The sequence below is a fragment of the Scomber scombrus genome, chromosome 10 (assembly GCF_963691925.1).
Source record: "Scomber scombrus chromosome 10, fScoSco1.1, whole genome shotgun sequence".
Lineage (NCBI taxonomy): Eukaryota > Metazoa > Chordata > Actinopteri > Scombriformes > Scombridae > Scomber > Scomber scombrus.
The window spans coordinates 28,646,147-28,672,839 of record NC_084979.1 but is presented as its reverse complement, the minus strand read 5'-3'; the positions used below and the strand labels follow the sequence as shown (position 1 = coordinate 28,672,839).

General features: G+C 40.3%; 1 protein-coding gene across 1 annotated transcript in view; it reads right to left on the bottom strand.

Moving 5' to 3' along the window:
- Window positions 1-7,359: 7,359 nt before the first annotated feature.
- Window positions 7,360-26,693, bottom strand: part of LOC133987730 (voltage-dependent L-type calcium channel subunit alpha-1D-like) — a 50,178-nt gene continuing 30,844 nt past the window's right edge. The window contains 29 exon segments of the mRNA XM_062427173.1: window positions 7,360-7,617; window positions 7,711-7,811; window positions 7,917-7,979; window positions 8,868-8,997; window positions 9,086-9,198; window positions 9,709-9,845; window positions 10,294-10,401; window positions 11,737-11,959; window positions 12,084-12,144; window positions 13,352-13,495; window positions 13,585-13,715; window positions 13,836-13,937; window positions 14,142-14,244; window positions 14,431-14,527; window positions 15,123-15,250; window positions 16,027-16,186; window positions 16,601-16,692; window positions 17,810-17,875; window positions 17,980-18,108; window positions 18,703-18,786; window positions 19,366-19,377; window positions 19,379-19,405; window positions 19,407-19,478; window positions 19,966-20,025; window positions 20,027-20,125; window positions 21,539-21,740; window positions 23,598-23,744; window positions 23,926-23,978; window positions 26,201-26,308. Of these exon segments, the coding sequence (XP_062283157.1) occupies window positions 7,360-7,617; window positions 7,711-7,811; window positions 7,917-7,979; window positions 8,868-8,997; window positions 9,086-9,198; window positions 9,709-9,845; window positions 10,294-10,401; window positions 11,737-11,959; window positions 12,084-12,144; window positions 13,352-13,495; window positions 13,585-13,715; window positions 13,836-13,937; window positions 14,142-14,244; window positions 14,431-14,527; window positions 15,123-15,250; window positions 16,027-16,186; window positions 16,601-16,692; window positions 17,810-17,875; window positions 17,980-18,108; window positions 18,703-18,786; window positions 19,366-19,377; window positions 19,379-19,405; window positions 19,407-19,478; window positions 19,966-20,025; window positions 20,027-20,125; window positions 21,539-21,740; window positions 23,598-23,744; window positions 23,926-23,978; window positions 26,201-26,308 (3,210 nt within the window).

Here is a 26,693-nt window from a genome sequence, read left to right as displayed (position 1 = left end):
GGAGGGATGAGGATGAGGAGGAGGAGGAGGATGATGGTGAGGGGGGAGGAGGATAGAGGAGGAGGGGGTTGTTTCTGTGTTCGCGTCATTTATTTTTTATTTTTTTCCCTCTTCCATCTGTATTCAGAGGATGAAATGGTTAATGATCCATCTATAAAACATCTAATTCAGACTCTTTTAATAGCTTAAATATACCAAACAACAACATCCACTTAATAAATATATTATTTTTTATTAAGAGATTAAATTAAAAAACAACCTAAAATAGAGTGATTGCGTCATCGTGATATAGTAGGAGGTGTTGACGCGTTATTATGGATCAGCTGCTGTTGTTGGAAGGACCCGCCCTGCGCAGCATCCAGGCCTTATGATTGGCCAGTGGTCAGTGTATGTGTCTGATGTTATAATAAGAAATGTCAATTTTATCGGAAGGACTAAGAATTAAAAGTCTGAGTCAATGATAGAGGGTGTATCCTGTGTAGCTTGGTGATAAAAGAGTGGAGGACTGAGTTGAATGAATTGACTGTTTATTAGAAGCATGCATGAGACTCACTGTCCTCTTTTCACCTGGGACACACAGACTACCTGGTGTCTGATGTGCTGCAGGCTAGCTCCCACATCTGTATTCCCACTGCGCTGCCACTGCCAGACCCATCTGTCTACATTGACTCTGATAGATAATGGCCATGATGATGACTAATAGAGTGTTTCATATCATACAATGATTTTATTTATACTTAGTTCAGCGGCAAAGAGGTAATGGAGTTCCCCGCCAAAGAGTCCTGAATGAAAAGTCCTACTGTATCAAAAATGCATGAGTTTGATGTAGTATGCAGTATTACAGTAAAAGTAGTGGTTTGGTCCCTCTGACTGATACTGTATATTATTATATATGACATCATTAGATTATTAATAGTGAAGCATCTGTGTTAGAGCAGCATAGATACAAATATGCACCTACCTACCTACCTACATACATACATACATACATACATACATACATACATACCCATATAGATAGATAGGTAGATAGATAGATAGATAGATAGATAGATAGATAGATAGATAGATAGATAGATAGATAGATAGATAGATAGATAGATAGATAGATAGATAGATAGATAGATAGATAGATAGATAGTTAGATAGATACATACATACATGCATAGCTACATACCATACAGTCCTAAAAGTAGATAAAGGGAAGCCAATTAAACAAATGAGACAAAAACATTCATTGTTTTTCAGCTTGGAGGGATTTTAACCCTTTCCTCCTTACAGAACAGATGTTGTTGGGCTGCTTGGCATGAACTGCCTCCTTCAGATCCTTCAACAGTATTTCTATCGGATTACGGTCAGGACTTTGACTCAGCCGTTCCAAAACATTACGATATGTATAGACCTCTTCAACATGACACCAGGATTTTGTGTTGTCTTATTTTCCAGGCTTGAACCCCTCAAGAAACGGCCTGTAGTCAGTGGTCTGCAGATAAGAGCAAATCAATTAGGTTAAATAACGATTAAAGAACATCCAGAGTGGCAGTTGTTGTTTTAATGTGAGTCCAAACATCTCAAATTAAAATGTCCTCTTAGGGTCACATTCATAAAAAAAAGGACAGCACAATCTTTTAAAAAAAACACTCCCTGGACTGACTTCAGTGATATGTTGTTATCATAGACTGTATATAAAATGGACGTAACATCCGTGACGTCACCAATTGGTTTGTGGACTGCTGCTTGGAAGCCAATAGTTTCGGATCTGAGCAGCACCATCTTCAGAAATTTCCGGTGCATGCTGGGTAAAAAACCCCACGGATTCTACTTATATGGGCATCAGGAGGAGCATGAGGCGCCCTCCTGAACCTGTGAACCAATCAACCTGTCAATCACGATGTAGCCACGCCCCAATGCATACCCTGCTTTATCGTCACATATAAAATCAGGGAGGCCAAAATTTCACAAATGAACATCATACTGCATTGAAGAAGGCTTTAAACTAGCGATTGAGACCATAAACACATTTTGAAAACGTTTACTGAGGTTATAAATCAAGTGAGAAGTTGGTGAATTCTCCATTGACTTGTATAGAGACGGAAGTCCTTTTGACACCAAAACGGTCGCCCCCTGGTGGCCTTTTGATAGAATGCAGTTTTAAGTTACTTCCGCGTTTGCATCATTTCAGAGGACCGGAACTCCCCGCCTGGTTGTTATTCGAAAACCTCATTCATATATATTTGATAAAAGTCAGTGAATAAGAAGTCTTCATGTTGATATAACGGACCTTTTTAGTTCATGTTTAAATATTGTCTTAACAAGCCAGTTGCAGGGAATAATGGTGATCTTCTGAGTTACATTTTCCGACACATAATAACTTAACCCTCCTGTTGTCTTCGAGTCAAGGAAGGAAGGGAGGGAGGGAGGGAGGGAGGGAGGAAGGAAGAAGGAAGGAAGGAAGGAAGGAAGGACAGAGGAAAGAAGGAAGGAAGGAAGGTAGGAGGGAGGGAGGGAGGGAGGGAGGGAGGGTGGGAGGGAGGGAGAAATGAAAAGAGGCGGGGAGGAAGGAAGGAAAGAAGGACAGATGAAAGAAGGAAGGGAGGAAGGTAGAGGGAGGAAAGAAAGAGAGAAGGAGAGAGGGAGGAAAAAAGGAAGGGAGGAAGGGAGGAAAGGAAGGAAGGAAGGAAGGAATGAGGAAAGTAAAGAAGGAGGGAGGGAGGAAGGAAGGACAGAAGGAAGGAAGAAAGGGGAATGGAGGAAGGAAATAAGGAAGGGAGGAAAGAGAGATGAAGGAAAGATAGAAGGAGGGAGGAAGGACAGACGGAAGGACGGAAAGAAGGAACAGACGGGACCCGGGAGGACGACACGAAGGTTAAATAAGATAAAGATAAGTTGTGCTTTGTCAGTCATTATAAGTGTTTGATTTTCTTTCTTTACTGGCTGATATACAGTATAGAATAAAACAGAATACCATCCACAGTAAGTGAGTTTCAGTGTGATAATTTTTTTCCAGATGCATGTAGTGCACAGATAAACCACCAGGGGGCATCCAAGATGGACGTTGACAATCAGTGACCCACAATTTAGAGGCATGGATATTTTTTTTTGCCAGTTTTGAAAAAGTTCAGGTAAGAAAAACATGCAGATAGTTACTGATAGTTCAATAGGAATAGTTACTGGATTAATGCAATGTTGAATTATTAAATATTTTGTAGCTTATTTTATGGTAAATTGGTGTTGAAAGTGTGTTTATTAAAATTAGATACAGCAGGTATAGAAGGTGATTTATGTGTAAATCTGTCAATTGCTACTTTATTGCATTGTTTCATGTTGTGGGTGATATGAGCTCAATGCAGGAACTTTAAGGGGTTAAAATCGTATGTTTTGTATTTTGTTATTGTTTGTTTGAAAGAAAAATATGTTAAGTAATACAAAAATACAAAAAAATGTTGTAGTTGGTAATATGAGCTTTATGCAGGATCATTTAAGGGCTTAAAATGTTGTATTTAGTATGTTTTTATTAGTGTTATTTAATTAATCTTTTAAATTATTTGTCAGAAGGTCCAATAAACACATTTCTGGCAATTATTTGATGGTTTTAAAATGTGTGTTTGTTTTTTTTAATGTTGTGAGTACCACAAATTAAATCGTGTTAATATCCATTGAGTCTGGTTGGCAGCAGAAATATTAGAGAAAGAAATCGAAAAAAAAACTGAGCAAATAAAACAAAAAATTATCTGCATGGCTGATTTTAACCTCTAATAAACCGAGCATCAGCAGATATTCTTGCTAATTTTCTATATACTATATTTTACTGAAGATATTATTCATGAAACTGTCCTGAGATTAAAGTGTATCTGTTGAATTAATACATATTTTCAGGCCTGATTCACCATTTAACCCTCCTGTTGTCCTCTGGTCAAGGAAGGACAGGAGGAAGGAAGGAAGGAATGATGGAAGGAAGAAAAGAAAGGAGGAAGGAAGGAAGGAAGGAAAGAAAGGAGAAAGGATGGAGGGAGGAAGGAAGGAAGGAAGGAAGGAAGGAAGGAAGGAAGGAAGGAAGGAAGGAAAGGAATAAGGATGGAGGGATGAAGGAAGGAAGGAATGAAAGGAGGAAGGAAGGAAGGAAGGAAAGGAGTAAGGAAGGGAGGAAGGAAGGAAAGAAAGGAATAAGGAGGGAGGGAGGAAGGAAGGAAGGAAGGAAGGAAGGAAGGAAGGAATCAAGGAAAGAAGGAAGGAAAAAAAGGAACAGTCAAAAGAGATGGGGTCAATTTGACCCGGGAGGACGACAGGAGGGATAAAGAGCACAGTGACAAAGTGATACAACAGTGCAGTTCACGTTTCTACCACATGGGGGCAGAAGTGTCAAACCTTCTGTGTCAAGTCTTCACTCCATTACAGCTGTTCAAATTAAAGAGGTCAAACTCCAAAGAGAGGCAGCAGCACAGTCTTATTTATATATTAATAACTCCCGTCTGTGTTAGATTTAGGCAGGATGACGATATATTTAAGACTGTTAATGGATGAGTGTTTGTTTTGTACACACTGTTCATATTCTGACTCATAATTAATCTCTACACCAATTCACATTCATAAATTCCCCATCAGTCATTAAGAAACTGTATTAATCTGCCTGTTTCATTCATCTCATGTAACAATAAATACATAAATAAACAAATAAAAATCACTATTTTATGGTCCAGGGGAACATTTTATAGAATATGAAGAATTCAAAATGTTTTAATGCTGATTTTTTGAAATAAAAAGAAATAAATAAATAAACACAGGTTAAACTTGCACATGTGCATATATAAAAATGTGTCAATCAGCTGCAAAAAATAATGCATTTTGTTTCCATTTTTGTATACTGTGGTTCACATTAGGAAAAGTCCAGCTAAAATAAAGGTTTTGCAGTGTTTTTACTGCTCTCAAATGAAAAAATGGGTCACATTTGACCCTGAGCAGTATGTAAAGGCTTAACATTATATCATCTCTGCCTGTCAGCTGGTCTCTGGAAATACATTTATCGCCTGTGCAAAAAATTAACCCAAACCTTAATCAGCATATGTATATTTTTCCACACTGAGGCCTTGCCAGGGCTCCATTAAAATGCTGTATAAATGCATCCATTAACATTACCATGCTGTAACTAATACACACATGGGTCAATGACGTATAAGGATTTGCAACAACTCAATTTTAGAATAATAAAAACAAGCATATCTAATGCAGTAGTTCAAACATTCAGAATGTTGTGTACCTGAAAATCCATATTATAAAATTGAAATTAAGTGATTTTAGTGGGTTTTTCAAGATTAATTGGCACTGGCCTTAAAAAAAGTCATGTGGTGCGACCATGATTCATCTTGAAATAAATTAATTTACTTAACACGCTTCACATCTTTTTTTTTTTTTTTTTTTTTTACAAGTTTTCAGTAATATAAAGTGTTTGGAAACAAAGTATTTGCATTTTTTTAAAACATTTTTTGTAAATGATGATCTTTTATTTATATAAGATATTTCAAGATGAATCATGGTCGCACCACATTACTTTTTTTTAAGGCCAGTGCCAATTAATCTTGAAAAACCCACTAAAATCGTAATATGGATCTTCAGGTACACAACATTCTGAATGTTTGAACTACTGCATTAGATATGCTTGTTTTTATTATTCTAAAATTGAGTTGTTGAAAATCCTTATACGTCATTGACCCACATACATAAGCCTATTTATGTACAGTATATACCTTAAAAAATAAACATTAATAAGCTACTTCAAGGTGCTGCTACAGGTCAGAAACTGCACAGGGAACCTTTTAGTGTGGCTTAAATTCCTTATTAAACAATATTCAAGGCATTTATATAATGATGCTGTGGGATAGAAAGGTAAATACATAAGTAGTTTAAATGAGCTGCAGGAAAATATCAGCAAAACAACTTAAACTATATTAGAAATGTTTCCTGTGGATGTAAAAAAAAAAAAAAGGCAACATGGTTTTTTAAGATTACTGACTGAATTTCAAAAGACTTTTAACAGCAAAGAAAAGACAGAGCTGAGGTCTGAAATAAGATGGAGGCAAACAGCAGCTTGTTTTCAGTCAGTTTATTTGAGGTAAATGAGGGTTCAGACAGAGACGTCTCTCAGTTCTGAATGTCTTGAGGAGGATTTTTGAAGGAATCCAGGCGTTGGAATTAAAAAGCCCTTAACTGCTGAGAAACTGTCCAAACTGCTGGAGAGAAGAAAAAAAAAGAAGAAAAAAAGATGGAAACACAAAAAAATTCAGACGAGACATAAACACACCGGAGTGTCTGCGGTCGAGAAACAAACAAACTTTTTTTTTTTGTCTCCGTTTCCCTCTTCTCTCAGAATGAATAAAAAATATCAAACATTTAAAAAAAAACAGAAGAGCCGAAACACACTGAACGAACAAACAGTTTCTCCTTTTTTTTCTTCTTTTAAATAAAAAAAAAACAACAACAACGGAAAAAAAGTCTTTTCAGTTCATTGTCTGATTTGGAGTTCAGCCAACACACAGAATAAAAACACACATCATTAATAAAATCTTTCCAAAGCTGCTCGAGAAGCCGCAGAGCAGTAAAGTTCAACACAGCGTCAAAATGCATCCTGATTATAAAAGTCAAAACTCTCAGTCGTGACCTTTGACCTTTTTTTTAATATATATTTCATTTTTTAAAAAGTCACCGAATCCAAACTGAAAGCAGACAGACGATCCGCTGACAGTATCGAAGAACGTTCACTCATCCGGTTGATTTTCTTAAAAAAAACACGTTTTACTGTCGACTTTCATCTTATTTTAATATCAGAAAAAACAGTAATGTAAGATTTTCCCTTTTTTTAAATACTCTGATTTTAATATTCCTTTCTTTGCTCTTTCTTTTTTGTCTCTCAACCCTCTTCCTTTCCTTTCTCTCTTCTCGTCTCCTTCTTTTCTTCCTCCATTTACCTCTTTATCCTTTGTTTCAACCACCTCCTCTCCTCTTTTACTCTTCCTTCCTTCCTTTCTTCCTAAACTCTTTCCTTAAATGTTTATCCTTCGTCTCTCAACCCTTTCATCTACTCCTTTTGTCTTTGTTTTCTTTTCTCGTAATCCCTTCTTTCTCTCTACTATCCTTATTATTCATTCTTTTTCTTCCTTTGTCCATAAAATGAGATTTACATCATCATTGACCTTTAACCTTTACTCTCTCTTCGTTTCTTCTTATTGGTCAAAAATCTTCTTAAAAGTTCATTTTTGAGTAATCCGAATCCTTCTCTTTCTTGTCAGCTGATTGGTCAAATGTTCCGTCAATCACTGATGTCCCGCCTCTCTCAGGGCCTCTCTTGTCTTTGATTGGTCCAGCCCATCAGAACGATGTCACGCAGGTCATCTCGTCCGCCAGCTCGTCCTCGTCGCGGCCTGTCCTGATTGGCTCCTCGTCGCTGTAGAGCGCGGCGGGGTCGGCGTTGCCGAGGAAACCGTGGCTGGTGGAGCCGAGCAGGTCATTGGCTGCCGACTCCATCTCATCTACCGTCATGTGACACGCGTCGGCGATCTCCCGCTTCGCAAACGCCACGAACTTTGGATCCCGAGCGTAAAGGCCGAGACCCTCGGAGATCAGAACCTGAAGGGAAAGAGAGAAGATCCAACAGTCAGCAACTTCAGTTTCACTACTGATCAATATCAATCAATATCTGATCGATCGATATGTTCTCACCGCTTCCACCAGACTGTCGGCTGATCCTCGTTTCTCTGTGAACTGAGCACCGAGCTGAGAGGGAACTCTGAGGGTGGTGTACGCTCTGTACGGAGGAGGAGCTGAAAGAAAAACCAAACACAGTCACATGACACAGCCGATCGATTAGTGATCAGTCACTACTGTATCGATGCCAGTTATATGATCAGTTTGTTCATTCTTTCTACCTGATGTCCCTGCAGGGCCACCGTACCAGGCCGGTCTGGGTGCTGCACCGGTCACACTGACACCTGACGAGCAAAACACAGCATCACACGTTATGAGTTCAAAGTTCAGCAACATGTTTACACACAGAGGCCAATTATTCTAAATCTGACATGACTCAAAACAACAGAACTGATATATTTTCTACATAAACACAAACTGAGCTTCTACTTAAAAGACGAGGGCACAATATTGTAAGTCTTAAACCAGCAGTCAGATGTCCATATGAGCTGTAATCATTCCTCCTGTTCATACTGACCATTAAAAGATCTCCTTCAAATGTGCTTTCAATGTAAAGTGATGGAGGACAAAATCATTTAAAAGTAGATGATCAGCTTCTATTGAGCTTCATCAGTCTGAGTTAGTCATATCAAGTGATATCTGACACATTTACAGTCTTTTTAGCATCAAATTCCCTCTTAGTGTTTCCCTGTTGAGCTGTGGTGGAAGTATAGTAACAAAAAGACTTTGGTACTAAAAACACTGTAACGTTGAAACATAGAAGATGAAGATTTGACTCATTTGAAGCTTCATAACAGCTTCAGATCAAATTTTAAATACATTTTTTACACAGGTGGATGACTGTGGATTTTTTCATTTTTGTCAGACTTGAAAAATTATGAACTTGTCCTTTATTTTTATGAGATTTCATACACTAACCTCCCTCTACTTCCTCTGCACGTCCAAGTAAAAAAAACTAAACATCTATTTGTGACTACGGCAAGCACTGAGGGTAATAAAGTACATGATCCTAACTGAGGTCATCTCCTCACCTCGTCCTACTCCTCCCTTCTTGCCCTCGCCCCCTCCTCCTCCTCCTCCTACTACTCCACCTCCAACTCCTACTCCTCCTCCTCCTCCACCTCCTCCTCCTCCTCCTCCTCCTCCTCCTCCTCTTCCCCACGGTGGGCTGCCTTCCTCCTCCACCAGGATGAGAGGAGCGTACAGGAGGCGGCCGCGGCGAGGACACGGGTTCGCCCAGGACGCTGTGGAGGCCGCCGACGAGCGACCGGACGAGAGACGAGACTCGTAACTGCCGTACGTCTGTTGCTGCAGAGAAAGAGGAAGATTGTGTTATGTTTGAGTGTGTGTTTGTATAACTGTGTGTGTGTGTGTGTGTGTGTGTGTGTACCTGTGTGCGTGTGCGGCGTGGCGGGGAGGTGGGGTGGTACGTTCCGGGGATCGGCAGGTCGTCGCTGCTGCCCTGACGTCTCAGACACTGGATGTTAAACGAAGGTTTCCGACCTGACAGACGACAATGAAACAAACGTCCCGCTGTCACTGATGACGTCACACTGACAGTGATGATGTCACACAAAGGCTATTCACATGAAACTTTCACCGGACTTTGCTATTAACTCAAGAAATCTACACATATAAATAAATCAAAACATTTAAGTCCATAAATAATGTATTAAACCAGGGGTGTCAAACATATGGCCTGTGGGACAGAACCGGCCCCCCGAGGGTTTGGATCCGGCCCACTGGATAACTTTGCAAAGTGTGAAAATTGCACCAAAAAAAAAGAAGTAATTCCAGTTTTTCCAGCTTGAGATACTAATTTATTTGGATTATTATTTATTTATTCATTTGCCCAGATTTTGATTAATTTACGGAGATATATATATATAATTTCTTATTTATTGATTACTAATATTTAATCACTTATTTATTCATTTTATTGTCAATTATTTAATTAATAGGTACATTGAGTTGGGTTTGTTATTAATATAATTACGACCTTTCTGATCTCACCTGTGGGCGTGGCAGGAAGCAGGCGTCTACGGGTCGTCCTCCTACCCTCGTTGTAGCCGTTACCGTAGTTACTGTTGGGGTAGGGGGCGTGGCCATTGTAGTGGTCTCTGTATAGAGGAAGGTCGTCAGGGTATTGTCTGAAAACACACACACACACACACACACACACACACACACACACACACACACACACACACACACACACACACACACACACACACACACACACACACACACACACACACGTTTTAATATAGAAATATATCAATTTTTCCATCAATAGAAAGCCTAAAAACCTAATAATAACTTCTCTCTCTGTTTCCTAAAAGCTTCATTAAGTATTAATCACTGTTAATTATTGTCGTTATTGACTGATGAGGAATTCATGAATGATTTGAGATTCTGAAATGATGTATAGAGACTAATTTTAAAGTGCATATGCAGTTATTGCACATCAGTCCGTGGTGATGCAATTAAGATTATTGTGGTGGTGGGAGAGAGAGAGAGGTACATTGCCTGTCTGTCAATGTACCTGTCGTCTCTCTCTCTGTGTGTGTGTGTGTGTGTGTGTGTGTGTGTGTGTACCTGTCTCTGGAGGTGATGCTGTCGTTGTCTTCTTCTCTGCTGTAATAACCCTGCTCTCCGTACGCCTCCATGTCTTCGTTCCTCCAGTATCTTTCTCTCGAGTCTCTCCTGCAGAAGAAGAAGAAGAAGACGACGACGACGACAGCGTGATGGACTGAGACACACATCGGCTCAAAGTACACTGCTCCACAAAAACACGTTCACGCCTGACTTATATGGAATAACTGACTTGCCCGCCAGTGTTTGTAGTACGACAACCTACCTTCCATATCTGTGGGACAAAGGCCTACTTTCTGTGCATGTAGTCAGATGCCCTACATTGCGTGTTAATACATTGGCCTGTCTTCAGTGTTGGTAGTACAACAACTGTTGGGGTTAATGCGTTGCAAAAGTAATATATTACATTTAGGCAATAACGGAGTAATATAACGCGTTACTAACTATATTTTGGTAATATTATTACAGTTACTGAATCCAGTAATGCGTTACAATCCGAGCTGCCGCACAGACGGAGGTTTGGAAAATACAACCCAGACGCACAACAGCCGTAAATAAAGAGGAGAAGAAGACGGTTTTAAATCAACAGAAGAAGAAGAAGACGGTTTGGTTTGGAGATGGCAAGATGGCAACAACTGATAATTCAGCGTTTTCTAAGTAGTTATACTCACATCATTTTGAATTTGTCACAGAAAAGGAGAAGAACCTCACAGTAAGTCTGTCTACGGCTAGAAATAGTACAAGTAACCTCAAGAAACACCCGGAGAGAGGTGTTTGTAATGTGATGGCCTACCTTTTTATATCTTTAGTACAATGGCCTTCTTTCTGTGTTTGTAGTCTGGAGTCTTACCTTCCATATATGCAGTTGGACGACCTACCTATTAGTAGTAGGCAGGTCTACTTTCCTTGTTTGTGGCATGAAAGCCTATCTTTTAAATTTTTGTAGCAGTGTTTGTACTACACTAAGTATTTTTAGAATGACAACCTGCCTTCCACATTTGTAATATGATGGCCTACCTTTCATAATTTTACTATAATGGCTTTCTTTCCGTGTTCGTAGTACAGCTTCCCTTCCATATAAGCATGTATATTGGTAGTACAACGCCTAATTTCCCTGTTTGTAGTATGACAGCCTACATTAAGTATTTTCAGAATGACAGCGGCTTACCTCCTGTGTATCTAGTAGGACGACCTACCTCTGTATGAGTAGATGCAACACCTACTGTACTTTCATTGTCAGTTCTGCAATAGCTTACCTTTCATACTTGTAGTACAGAAGCTTACCTTCCATGTATGTGGTAGATTACCTTCCTCTGTGTTAGTATATTAACGCCTACTTTCAGTGTTTGTACTACGACAGCCTACCTTCCATGTATGTGGTAGATTACCTTCCTCTGTGTAAGTATATTGACGCCTACTTTCAGTGTTTGTACTACGACAGCCTACCTTCCATGTTTGTAGTAGGACGGCCTCTTGTGAACATGGTCCAGCACGCTGTTCTTCACCGAGGTCCGTCGGTGATGGTGATGATTGACAGACGACCTCGTGTTCTCTCCGCGGCGGTTGTGTTCGTCGTGCTCGCTGCCGTTCGGCATCTTGGTGAGCGAACCGACCCGGTGGATCAGACCGCCGTTAGAAACGCTGCCATCACCTACAACACCACCAGGCCCTGCAGACAGATGGGGGAAGAAGAGAGGGAGGTCAAGTTTCACATTATTCATGGTTGCAAAAGACGTTTCCAGTTTTAAATTGAATAAAGGTCACATTAAAATATATATATAATTGTTATTTACCTGTGGGGCTCGTCAGTATGGAGCCTCGTCGATCCTTATCTGGTCCATAACCATTTTCACCCTGCAGAGACACACCAGATTAAGTTTAATCTGAGAAAAAGAAAAACTTTAAAGGACGACTTCACTGATGGTTTTAATGTGGGTAAAATTATGAATGACATTACACTCTCCTCTGTCTTCCCTGCAGTAAAATATTGCTCTTCATGCACCAGGTGACGCAAAATGTGCCATCTCGAAGTCTTTACATATCTGCCTCAGACTACAAATTACATTTCCTCATTTTCTGCATCGGTGCCTTGAAGGTCGGTCAAAGGTAAGTAAACCAAAACCTTCTATCATGTCTATCATAAAACATATCTTACTACTATAAACTTTAAAATATCAGCATATCTGGAAGAAAACTAGTTTGATGATAACGACCACTAGACACACAAACTTCTTCATCTTCAGAGTTTATCTGTGATTCCACAAACAACAAATCTGAGAATTTTGATCATCAGATGGACAGAAAAGCTGAATCTAACACACAAAGACCTTCCCAAACCGAGCTGAAATGAAGATGGCAGACATGCAGGATTATTGGCTGTTCACTGGCAGCTCTGGTAGTTTGCAACAAGTTACATAACTGACTCCAGTGGGCCGTCAGTTTTATTATTGTTGCACACTAGCGTATCGCTTAAAAAATTACGATACCAGTACCAATCGAAATAGCCTTAAAGTGACCCCGATACCAACTGAGCTCCGATATCTATCATGTGAATAGAAGCATTAAATTGCATAAAATGCCACCCACTCCTACACATCTAAATTATTTGATTTTGCATTTTGAAAGTCTTCATATTATTAATATTTATTAATCGAAGAACGCTTGTGTTGATTGGCTGTGAGCAAGTCCGTACAAATATTCATATTTTCCTGTTCTGGGTGCAAAAAGGATCGATTGCAGGTATCGTTTGATGGGTGATATTTCGATACCTTACAGATATTGAGTACCGATATCCAGCCCTATTGTTTTATCCAGACTAAACAGCTACTCAGCCTTCAGTAAACACACCATCAGTAGTGGATTGGACAGAACTGCGTGCAATGCATTCTGGTAGCTGTAAGATTCCCACATTCTCTGGTCATAGGGCTCCTATTTCAAAAATAATTGCACATTTCTACTAAATAGGTGACCTAGTTTTAAGACATTATCATACTTACAGTGGTGTGTAAAACTAGAGGTGTGTGTGTGTGTGGTGTGTGTGTGTGTGAGGTAAAATAATGACCTTATATGCAGCATCCTCCTCCATCTCTTCATCCTCCATCATCGCCTCCTCCTCCTCCTCCTCTCCCTCGTCCAGATCTTCATTTAGAGCCAGACGCATCTCCGGACCCAGATCCTGCAGAGTCTTCAGACCGGCTTTACACAGCTACACACACACACACACACACATATATATAAATACACACACTATGAACTACACACTGTTTAATATACAGTAGACACACACAGACAGACCTGTATAGCAGACGGGTTGGTGGGGTCTTCCTCTCCCGGCAGACCTCCATTCTCCTTCCTCTTCCTGAACTTCCTGAAGTAATCCTGGATCAGGAATGTGGCGTAAAACTTCCCAACGGTCACCTCTTCCTCTGCAGGAGGAAACAGATGAGAGAGTTAGTCAATTGTTGGTTATCAATACTCTTTACACTACAATACACTTTTGTCGACATCCCCCAACCCTAAACAGTAGTAGTAGTAGTACTTCATACCTTCATGTGGTGGTATGACTTCATCCAGCAGTTTTGGTTTCATCCTCTTCCAGATCTTCTTGATGATCACCCTCAGCTCCTCGTTCTCCTGATCGGGGTTACCTAGCAACAGCACACAGTGGGCGGGGGGGTCAGAGAGACGCCGCTATAACTGACAGCGACATCATCGACACACTGGTCCTTTAATTTGACTAACATTACTCCTCATCGCTTCTCGTGGATCTGATTTCTTCACTAAGTCTGCGCACATTTTGCTTTTTATCCAACTTTTTTCACCTCAGATGATAAACACAGGAAATCAGATACCTTCAGTCTTGATCTTCAGCGCCGTGCGAACCAGAGCGAACAGCGTGGCGTTGTAGGTCACCATCCCGTCAGCGTTCAGAGGCATGTTCATTGCTACCAGACGCTGAGCAGGACGACATGGTTTGTTTTTATTATTTATGAATTCAACTTTTCATTTGTGAGAGAAATATAATGTTTTTTCTGACATAGTTTAAAAGGACGAGTCCACAATTTTTCCAGATTTTTTCCAGATGTGCTTTCAATGGAAGAGATTTGGGGGCCAAAATCCACAGTGTGAAGTTTTTATTACCTTGCAGGCCACTCGGTGAGGACAGAGCTTCCCAAAACCCAGAGGAGGCTGAATCCTCCTGAGCAGAGCCACAACGTCCAGATGTTTAATACGACCCCTGAGAGAAGAAGAAGAACATATGATATAATACAAATATTCTTCTGTAAGTCTGTGATGATATATATAAATACAATCTTTACTTTTCTTTACTTCAGTGTTAGAGCTCAGTTTTTTCCCTTCTTCTGTGAGATGTCTTCATTATCTCACCAGCACATTTCTTTTTAATGTTTAATGCATTGTGGGTTTAGTTTTGCATCTTGTTTGTGCAAAATAAATAAAACAGATACTTTTATTTATATTCTGCTTTTTTTTTGCAGTTCTTTTAAATCAGTATGCATATACATAGTCCCTCTTTCTCTTACACTTTTGTATTCATTGCTTTTTCTCTTGACATCAGGACTGCATTGAATTAACTGTATTTGCTACTTGTTGAATACACTTTTAAATTATTACATTATTATATAAATTATTATTCTGATTCTAGGTGATATCAGATAATGCTTCGGCCTGATAGTATAGAAAAAAGAACAAAATGTCAATATAATGTCCTCTGAAGTGAAGGAGACGTGTGTGTGTGTGTGTGTGTGTGTGTGTGTGTGTGTGTGTGTGTGTGTGTGTGTGTGTGTGTGTGTGTGTGTGTGTGTGTGTCATACTTGGCTTCAGGATCATATTCAGACCAGATCCTCTTGAACTCATCCAGGTGATGCGGCCCAAGAATCGACCAATCGCGCGTGAGATAGTCAAAGTTGTCCATGATGACGGCGACGAACAAGTTGATGATCTGAAGGAGACGAAAGTAAAAAAAAAAAAAGAAAAAAAAGAAAGTGAGGACATTTTGTCAAAGAGCTCAGAGACGTAGTTTTGGTTTAAAATAGTCCTGCACAGATTTTTTAAATTTACTCCTGAAAACACATACAAAATAAATTATCAATAGTTATTAAAGACATCTTTTTTAATCCACTCATTCATCTTCCTGACGCCTACGTTAACCACAATGCAACTGGAACTCAGTGGGAGATTTTATAAATCAAACTTCACCACCAGAAATGTAAAATAGAGAAATCAGATTCTGTTATCAGCACAAAAACTCATTAAAACAGTATAAAGGAAATAAACCAGGGGAATAATTTGTATATTGGTAAACCAACACTCAACACCCTCCATCTACTGTCATTAAAAAAAGGTTAATATTCATCTTCAGCTTTACTCAGGATTTCTTCTGTTTCAAATAAGATGCATATTGCACATCTGTGTAATTTAGTTATTGTAAAATTAAAAAAATTAAATGTTGATCCTGGTTGTTCTGGGACTGAAACTTTGGGTTTGATCTTTAAAACTGAATTCATTTTATTTGGTATATTTCTGCTGCTTAAATGTCTGTAAAGAAAATGTGTCTTATTTCTTTATTGGGAAAAAACTAGAAAAAAAATATTTTTCATTTAATTCATTGCTGCTTTTCTTTTTTATTACTGTATTAATGTGTTATTTGTGTATTACCTAGAGCAGAAAATGTGTGTGTGTGTGTGTGTGTGTGTGTGTGTGTGTGTGTGTTCATACCAGGAAAGCACATAGCATGAAGAAGCTGATGAAATAAACGATAGCAAAGTTGCTGCCGCAGGTGAATTCTTCTCCTGGTTCGTAGTCTGACTCGGGATCGCAGCGTTTCCCCGGCAGACTGGCCAACATGATCTCCTGCCACGCCTCACCTGTAGCACACCTGTACACACACACACACACACACACACACACACACACACACACACACACACACACACACACACACACACACACACACACACACTACAGGTTAAAAATATAAAGCAGAACACAACCAGACAGAAATCCTGAAATAGGAGATTCAGTCGCATATATTTATATATATATTCATATATTCTGTTCCCTACCTGACTACTATTTTGAAGTTTCATGATCATCACATTAATTACAACAGCTGATGTGTGTTTAAGATTAAGTTTAGTTGTGCAATAATACAAAAAAAAGACACACAAATAAAGCAGCAGCAGAGGATCCAGAGCAGAACCCTGTGGGACGCCAGGTGTGATGGAAGTGACGTTACTGCATAAAAAGGGAGGAAAGAGGAGGAGGAGGTACGACAGGAGGAAGATCTGACCTGAAGAGGAGGAGAACAGCCTGAGGAAAAGTCTGGAAGTTGTTGTTCCTGTTGATCTGAGTGTGAGCCTGCATCGCTACTTTCCCAAACGTCTGACAAAAAGAAAGAACAACAGATCGACAGAGAGGAAGAGAGAGAGACGAGAGAGAGAGAGAGGACAGAGAGAGAGAGAGAGAGAGAGGAAGTACAAGTGTTACCAGGGGAGGTACAACCTGTGTTTTCATTCAGTTCTTAAAGCGTATTTTTGCTCCATTTTTTTGTATTAGTCTGATTTTAAGTTAAGTCTTTGACAGATAAAAACATTTCTTAGGTTTCTTTTTTTCTCTTTTGTTTGTTTTTAGTCTTCATTTATTGACTTGTGGCAGAGTCACTGTATCTGGCTCAAGTTCAGCCTTTTATGATTTTCCTCAGCACAGGTTAGGCTATTCAGAAATGGCATCATTTAGTATGTGAGTAGTACATATACAGGTATGTATATATACTAAATGAGACTTTAAAAAAAGAAGCATGTTTTTTTTTCCTTTTTTAAATCATGCATGAATTCTATGTACGACGGAGTATTAGGGCCAGACAAAAAAAAAAAAAGCCAGTCCAAAAAAAAAAAAGAAAAAAAAAAAGTCTAGCACAAGAAAAAAAAAAGCCAGGAGAAATAAAACCTTGACCACAGTACCGCAGGATCAAACTAAGTTAGTAGAGTGACTGACTATGCCAGCAGCTGGAGTGTGAAGGTGATTTTCTGAAGTGGTGCAACTGTCTTCGTAACTGATAAATGTATCATATCAATAACGTAAAGACTATTCATTCTCTCTCTTTTTTTTCCTTTTTTCTTTTTTTTTCTTGTGCTGGACTTTTCCTTTTTTTTTTTGCCTGGCTTTTTTTCAGTGGCTCACAGTTTTGTCATGTCTCATTTTTTACAGTGTGTGTTTTGATGTCTGTGTTCACTGAGTTTCCCACTCCTGAACACATCCAGATGTGTGTATGAGCGAGCAGGAGGTCAACAAACTCCGGGCCTCATCAGTGACGAGAGGGAAACACCTGAACCTCCTTTCCGTTCTTTAAAAAATGTGACAGAGTGATGCATCTTTCTCTGAAAAACATCTTTCTGGGATTTGACTGCAATGTGATCGACAGTTACAGATGCAGATTTAAAGCAACATCCACACAAAGAGATTTCCTTAACTTCCTGCAGGATCACCTGGTCGGACTCACCTGCATGCCGATGACGGCGTAGATGAAGAAGATCATGGCGATGAGCAGAGCGACGTAAGGCAGAGCCTGCAGAGAGACAGAGAGAGGAGGACGAGGAGGAGGAAGGTTAGACTCTGCCGCTGTGCTGTGCGGCAAGGCAGCAGCTCCCTGAATAGTCCCTCCCCTCTGACCTGCAGTGATTTGATGAACGTCCACAGCAGCGTTCGAATGCCCTCCCCTTTGCTCAGCAGCTTGACCAATCGCATCACTCGAAACAGACGGAAGAAGGTGATGGACACTCGAGAGCTGTCCTCTCCGCTCTGAGACACGATGACAGTGACGATAACAGCAGGAACCACAAATACAAATATTAGAATTTAATTAATGTAGGAAATAATAAAAAATACTGTATTTTTAATACAAATTTGATAAAAATAATAAAAATGTTTTTTTATATAATTTCTATTGTATAATAAAAATTACAATACAATTATATATATATTTGTATTATTTGATCATTTTTATTATACAATATAAAAAATGGTAAAATGTTTTATTGAATATATAATTACAATTTTTATAAAATAATACAAATTATAAAAATACAAAAATTATAAAAACGTTTATGTATATATCATTTTGATTGTAATTTTGATTGTATAATAAAAATTGTAAATATCTCCGAATTTAAAGGTAAATTCTATTATCTTCATTAATTAAAGATTATTTTTAAACAATGAAATCAAACAATGGATAATAAATATACAGTGTGTAATATAAATACACTGTAGTATAAAACAATATAACGTTTTGAAATATGGTGAAACTACTGATATAATAGTGATAATAATCAAGTATATAAAGTGCAGTTGTAATGTTTTAAAAGGCTGAATAAAACACATTGATTTACTCACACTGAACTCCGTGACCACGATGTCGACCACACTGCCGACTACGATCAGAGCATCAAACGAATTCCAGGCGTCAATAAAGTAATGCTGAAAAATAAAATAAAAAACAGTCATTCAAACTGTCTGACAGCAGCAGCGGCCTGTTAGTGCCTTTCCTTCCACCCTCTTTTCCTTCCTTCTTCTTTCTCCTTTCTTTCCTTCTTCCTCCCTCCCTCCTGTCCTTCCTCCCCTCCCTCCTTTCCTTCCTCCCTACCTCCTTTCCTTCCTTCCTTCCTTCCACCCTCTTTTCCTTCCTTCCTTCCTCTTCTTCCTCCATCCTTTCTTCCTTCCTTCAACCCTCCCTTCCTTCCTTCTTCCTCCCTCCTGTCCTCCCTCCCTCCTTCCTTCCTCCCTCCTTTCTTTCCTCCCTCCCTCCTTTCTTTCCTTCCTCCCTCCTTTCTTTCCTTCCTCCCTCCTTTCCTTCCACCCTCTTTTCCTTCCTTCTTCCTTCCGTTCCTTTTCTTCCTTCCTCCTTTCTTCCCTTCCTTCCCTTCCTTCATCCCTCCTTTCTTTCTTTCCTTCCTCCCTCCCTCCTTTCTTTCCTTCCTCCCTCCTTTCCTTCCTCCCTCCTTTCCTTCCTCCCTCCCTTGAGTTTTTGTTTGCTGCAGGTGTGTTTGTTGTTCTCACTCTGAGTCGGAGGGGCGAGCAGCTTCAGCAGCATCTCCACGGGTGAAGAGTCCGGTGAAAACCATGTTGAGGATGTCCATGACGTGGCTGAAGCTTTTAGACTGTTCATAGTGCTGCAGGAGAGGAAACACACACACACAGGGATTCACGTCAGTCAGTACGAGTCGGAAGTGACGGGTCGGATAGAGAGAGAGAGAGAGAGAGAGAGAGAAGAGAGAGAGAGAGAGAGAGAGAGAGAGAGAGAGAGAGAGAGAGAGAGAGAGAGAGGAGAGAGAGAGAAGGAGAGGGAGATAGAGACGGGGGGGTGGAGAGGGGAGAGAGAGAGAGAGAGAGAGAGGGAGGGAGAGAGAGAGAGGGAGAGGGAGGGAAGGGGAGAGAGAGAGAGAGGGAGAGAGGGAGAGGGAGAGGGGAGGGAGAGGGAGAGAGAGGGGAGAGAGAGAGAGAGAGAGAGAGAGAGAGAGAGAGGGGAGGGAGAGGGAGATAGAGAGAGGAGAGAGGGAGAGGAGAGAGAGAGAGAGAGAGAGAGAGAGGGAGGGAGAGAGAGAGAGAAGGAGAGAGGAGAGAGGGGGGAGAGAGAGAGAGAGAGAGAGAGAGATTCACCTGAATAGCCAGCGTGACGGTGTTGAGCAGGATGAGGACGAACATGACGTACTCGAAGCCGGGTGGAGTTGATGATGGACCAGAACTTATACTGAACCGGATTCTTTGGGATGTAAAGTTTCAGCGGCTGAGCCTTCAGAGCGTATTCAACACACTGACGCTACGGAGGACCGAGGAGACAGAGGGACAAAAATGTTACGGACATTTAATCAGTCAAACTTTATTTATGTAACACCTTTCATACAGGTTTAATGTAGTTATGTAGTCATATACATGTCAAAATTATGAGATAGAAAGTACAAATTTATGAGACAAAAGGGGAAAAATAATGAAATAAAAGAATTAGAATAAAAAAAATCTAAATTGTGATAAAGAAAGTAAAAATTATGAGACAAAAGTAAATATTATGTGATAAAAAAGTAAAAATTAGGAGATAGAAAGTAGGACATTTATAAGACGGAAATATGATGAAATAAAAGTCATAATAAAGATTTTTTTTAAAATCTAAATTGTGATATTAATGTAAAAATTATGAGACAAAAGTCAAAATTATCAGGAAGTAAGTAGAAATGTATACAAAAAAAGAAAAAAGATAAAGAGATAAAAGTCAGAATTATGATTTAAAAAAATCCAAATTGTGATTTTCTCCTTTATCTTGTAATGAAAAAATGTAATCCAGTTAGTTACATTAACCCTCCTGATGTCCTCGAGTCAAGGAAGGAAGGGAGGAAGAAGGAAGGAAGGAAAGGAGGAAGGAAGAAAGGAAGGGAGGAATAAGGAAGGAAGGAAGGAAGGGAAGAAGATAGGAGGGAAGGAAGGAAGGAAGGAGGAGAATAAGGAAGGAAGGGAGGAAGGAAAGGAGGAAGAAGGAAGGGAGGAAAGGAAAGAAAGGAGGAAGGACAGGAAGGAAGGAAGGAAGGAAGGACGGAAGGAAGGGATGAAGGAAGGGAGGGAGGGAGGGAGGGTGGGGGAGGAAGGAAGGAAGGAAGGAAGAAAGGAAGAAGGAAGAAAAGGAGGGAAGGGAAGAAAGGAAAGGAGGGAGGAAGGAAGGACGGAAGGAAGGGATGAAGGAAGGAAGGAAGGGAGGAAGAAGGAAGGAAGAAGGAAAGAAATGAGGGAAGGAATGAAGGAAGGGAGGAAGGGAAGGAAGGAAGTACTGAGGAAGTAAAGAAAGAAGGTAGGATGGAGGGAGAAAGGAAGGGAGGAAGGAATGACAGAAGGACAGAGGAAAGAAGGAACGAGGAAGGACAGACGGAAGGGGAGGAAGGAAAGGAAGGAAGGAAGGAGGGAAGGAAAGAAGGACGGAGGAAAGAAGGAAGGGAGGAAGGAGGGAGGAAGGACAGAGGGAAGGAAAGGAAGGAAGGAAGGAGGGAAGGAAAGAAGGAGGGAGGGAGGGAGGAAAGAAGGAACAGTCAGAACAGGCAGGGTCAATTTGGGGTGAGGGCGACAGGAGGGTTAACATTATAACAGCTACTCAGTGACAACAACAAGGTTTAAAGTGTTGAGTATGTCTTAGTTTTAAATATAAACAATCATAATAAAGATAAAACTGACCAATAACAGGTGAGCTTACCTGGTTCTTGTCCAGCTCACAGTTCTTATACTCCTGCTCTCCTTGCTCTCTGAAGGTGATGATGACAAAACCCACGAAGATGTTCATCATGAAGAAGGCGATGATGATGATGTAGACGATGAAGAAGATGGAGATCTCCACTCGGTAGTTGTAGATGGGACCGGAGTTCTCCCCGTTAGCGTCGATGGCCTTATACAGCAGACTGAAGAGGAAGGGGTTAAATGTGCCGTTAGCAACCTGCTCTGTTAGGTATCGTTAGCTTTCTAAGGTAATACCAGTCGGGGAGTTTCTGGTCCTCTGAAATGATGCGAACATGGAAGTAACTTAAAACTGCATTCTATCAAAAGGCCACCAGGGGGCGACCGCTTTGGTGTCAAAGGGACTTCCGTCTCTATACAAGTCAATGGAGAATTCACCAACTTCTCACTTGATTTCTAACCTCAGTAAACGTTTTCAAAATGTGTTTATGGTCTCGATCGCTAGTTTAAAGCCTTCTTCAATGCAGTATGATGTTCATTTGGGACATTTTGGCCTCCCTGATTTTATATTAGACGATAAAGCAGGGTATGCATTAGGGCGTGGCTACGTCGTGATTGACAGGTTGATTGGTTCACAGGTTCAGGAGGGCGCCTCATGCTCCTCCTGATGCCCATATAAGTAGAATCCGTGTTTTTATTTTACCCAGCATGCACCAGAAATTTTCAAGATGGCGCTGCCCAGATCCGAAACTATTGGCTTCCAAGCAGCAGTCCACACAATCCAATGTGTGACGTCACGGATGTTACGTCCATTTTATATACAGTCTATGGGTAATACCGGTAAAAACTGGTAAATAAGTTGCACCGATGTAAAGATCACAGTCTATTTTGGGGGATGTCCTGCTAGAAAAAAACGCTTCTTTAATATTAAAGGCTGGTTTATTTGAATGCACCAGTACCTATTCATTTTTAAACACATATGTTTTTGTTTTAAGAATTCATTTGTTCCAACTTTCATCAAATTCCTATACAATGCTGCTTGAGGCCGAAGATTGTGCAATAATCTTATAGTGCTTTTATTATGGTGATCTTTTAGCATGTATTTTTCCCATTGGTGTATGTATGTGTTGTGTGCGATGTTATGGGTTTGTTATGTAATTGTTGTTGGGATGGTAAGGCTGGGGATGTTTTGTTTGTTGTCATTGTGGCTGTCAAGGCATTTATGGCGCAGTTGCTGAGTCCAAGACAAATTTCCCTAAGCGGGCCAATAAAGTGTATTGTATTGTATTATACTTGTTTAGGACACAACCTGTTTTTAAATGAAAAGAAAATTGTAACAAAGGTTTGTCTTATTTACCAGTTTAAACAATAAGTTGTAGAGATTCTACAGCAAAGGAATTGTTTTATCTTATTGTGTCTGTGAGCAGAAATATAAGAGAGGGGTTTCCCAGGGCTTCATCCTCAGGCCTCTATTATTTAACCTTCATGTCGTCCTCGTCTGTTTTGACTGTTCCTTCTTTCCTCCCTCCCTTCCTTCCTTCCGTCTGTCCTTCCTCCGTCCCTCCTTCTCTCTTTCTTTCCTTCCTCTCTCTGTCCTCCCTTCCTTCTTCCATCCCCCTTTCTTCCTTCCTTTTGTCCTTCCTTCCTCCCTCCCTCCTTCTTTCCTTCCCTCCTTCCTTCCTTTCCTTTCTACCTCCTACCTTCCTTCCTTCCTTCTTTTCCTTCTTCCCTTCCTTCCTCCCTCCTTTCCTTCCTTCCTTCCTTCTTTTCCTTCTTCCCTTCCTTCCTCCCTCCTTTCCTTCCTTCCTTCCCTCCCTCCCTTCCTTCCTTCCTCCCTCCTTTCCATCCTTCCTTCCTCCCTTCCATCCTTCCTTCTTCCTCCCTTCCTTCCTTGACTCGAGGACAACAGGAGGATTATTCCAGGTCCATAGTTATATTCTGGGGCTCTACTGGAACATCTTTACACGATTTACAGTTAAAAAAAACAGGGATTGTTGTAATTAAGTGTTTTTTTTACATTGCTGTATTGGTACTTTTATTTGCACACACACACACACACACACAGTCTCTCGGATACTCACGCTGGCCAGCCTTCGAAGGTGGACACGGTGAAGAGCGCCATCATCCCCATCAACACGTTATCAAAGTTAAATTCACTGTTCATCCAGATTCTCTCTCTGACCATCGGATGGTTCACGTCTCCGTCTTTATACACCACGAAGGTCCCTCTGCACACACACACACACACACACACACACCACACACACACACACACACACACACACACACACACACACACACACACGGTATGTGTTAGTATTTAAAAGATATGTGATTTTCTATATTTATCTTATCGTCCAATTCCTTGAACACAGAAGCTGGATTCACAGCTGAAGGATTATAACTTACTTGCACTGTTCAGGATTGTGTTTGGCCTCGTCGGTGCAGTGATAGAATTTACCCTGAAACACAAAAAACATGTCCGACAGTGAAATGCACGTCTTTCTCCCTCCCTCCTTCCTTCTTTCCTCCCTTCCATCCTCCCTCCTGTCCTTCCTTCCTTCCTCCCTCATTTCCTTGCTTCTTCCTTCCTTCCAACCTCCTTTCCTTTCTTCTTTCCTTCCTTCCTCCCTCCCTCCCTCCTTTCCTTCCTTCTTCCTCCCTCCTGTCCTTCCTCCCTCCTTTCCTTCCTTCCTTCCACCCTCCTTTCCTTCCTTCTTCCTCCCTTCCATCCTCCCTCCTGTCCTTCCTTCCTTCCTCCCTCATTTCCTTGCTTCTTCCTTCCTTCCAACCTCCTTTCCTTCCTTCTTCCTTTCCTTTCTTCTTTCCTTCCTTCCTCCCTCCCTCCCTCCTTTCCTTCCTTCTTCCTCCCTCCTGTCCTTCCTCCCTCCTTTCCTTCCTTCCTTCCACCCTCCTTTCCTTCCTTCTTCCTCCCTTCCTTCCTCCCTCCTGTCGTTCCTCCCTCCCTCCTTTCCTTTCTTCTTACTTCCTTCCACCCTCCTTTCCTTCCTTCTTCCTTCCTCCTTTCCTTCCTTCCTTCTTCCTCCCTCCTTTCCTTCTTTCCTCCCCCCCTCCCTCCCTCCCTCTTTTCCTTCCTTCTTCCTTGCTCCTTTCCTCCCTTCCCCCCTCCCTCCTTTCCTTCCTTCTTCCTTCCACCCTCTTTTCCTTCCTTCTTCCTTCCTCCTTTCTTCCCTTCCTTCCTAAACTGTAGTTCTTTTATCTAATTCATTGGTCTTATTCTGTGTCTTGGTATTTGGTTGTAAGTATGTAAGTCTGTTTGGGAGTTAAACGCTTTGTGAAGCAGCAAAGTTAATTTCCCAAAGGGGACAATAAAGTATATCTCATCTTATTTTAATGAACTGCACAAAGGAAAGTGAGTCACTGTTGTTGTTGTGCATGAACAATATTTAATTCGTTACTCTTATTGTTTTTTTTTTGTGGAAAATATATATGCTATCAGACAGTAATTATTATAATTAGTTTTATAAACACTCTATATTTAAAAATGTCAGGAGGGAATTTGGAATAAGAAATAATTAAATAGTTATTATGGAAACATTTTGTTTCTCTTTGTTCTGATTGGTGAAAAACTACAAACTGCATCATTTCCTGTTACTACACAACACAAATGTACAGTGTGTGATAAATACTAAGCTTCTTCCCTGCCACAGTGAGACTCTTGGCCGAACCTCATAGCATATCATATTATATTTATTATATTATATTGTCTCCTGGGCCTGTGCAATATACCGTTGCAATTTACAATGTAACTTACAATGCTCTAACTTTCCCTTTATACAGGTTTTTTTCTTTTTATTTCTAGAGAAGTATGTATTTTATGGATGTGTCTTTCTTGTGTGTCTTTTTAAATTTTTACTTGACTTGACTCTCTGAACAAACCGCACAAAAGTTCCTATGTGTGCAAGCACAAATGGCAAATACAGTTCTTGAATCTTGAATCTTGAATCTACTGTGCTGCCGGGTTTCAGACTGTGGTAGTTTTAATGCTTAATCCAAAAAAAAAATGCTGATTTCTTCAAAACTTTGACACATTTATTTTCACACAAGGAGTTTCCAAAGATGATTTAAGTTGATTCCATAAACTCAAAGGAGGGAGGAAGGACAGGAGGGAGGAAATGAGGGAGGAAGAAGGAAGGAAAGGAAGGAGGAAGGAAGGAAGAAAGGAAAGGAGGAAGGAAAGGATGGTGGAAAGAAGGAATAGGAAGGAAAGGAGGAAGGAAGGAAGGAAGAAAGGACAGGAGGGAGGAAAGGAATGAAGGAAGGGAAAAAGGGAGGAAGGGAGGAAAGAAGGAAGGGAAGGACAGAGTAAAGACTCAAAACTTACTGAAAATAATTACTAAAGCAACTTAAGATAAGCGTTGAGTGGAGAAAAAGTGTGGTCAAAGTTTCTTTTCACCACAGTGTCACCCGACATTAACGCTGCTAGACTGATCAACTAGCTGCCATACTCAGACCAAAACCTCTCACAGATTAAAGGAACATATTAAAGGAAAAGATGGCTCTATAACATACTATACACAGTATGTAATTAATATGTAGGGTGTAGTCTGTAGATGGATGTACTGTATGTAATTATTATGTAACTAGCATGTAGTCTATGTAGATGTACTGTATGTAATTAGCATGTAGTATGTAGATGGTTTGCAGCATGTTATCGTCTCACCTTGAACAGCTGGACTCCGATGCAGGCGAACATGAACTGCAGCAAAGTTGTGACGATCATGATGTTTCCGATTGTCTTGATGGCCACAAACACACACTGGACCACATGCTGTAACACACACAAACACACACACACACACACAGATTAAATCCTGTGTTTATTGGAGTGTGAGTGACTTTTCAACATATTCCTTCAACACTGAAACTGCTCGATATTGAATCCGCCTCCTCACACTGTCAGCTTTACCGACTCACCGCTGAGCTCAGCTGGTCGTCCTTTAATCTACTTAAACACTTTTCCCCTTAAAAAGACACAAAATCAGTCGTCTCCAAGTGACAGAGCTGATTGTTGAACCCGTATTTACAACCATCCGTCTCCTAGAAATGACGTTAATATACGACTAAATCTAACTAAACAAATATGCTTTACTGTAAAACTGATAATCAACATATTTGGCAAAAATGTTGATTTTGAACATATCTAGTTGTTTTTT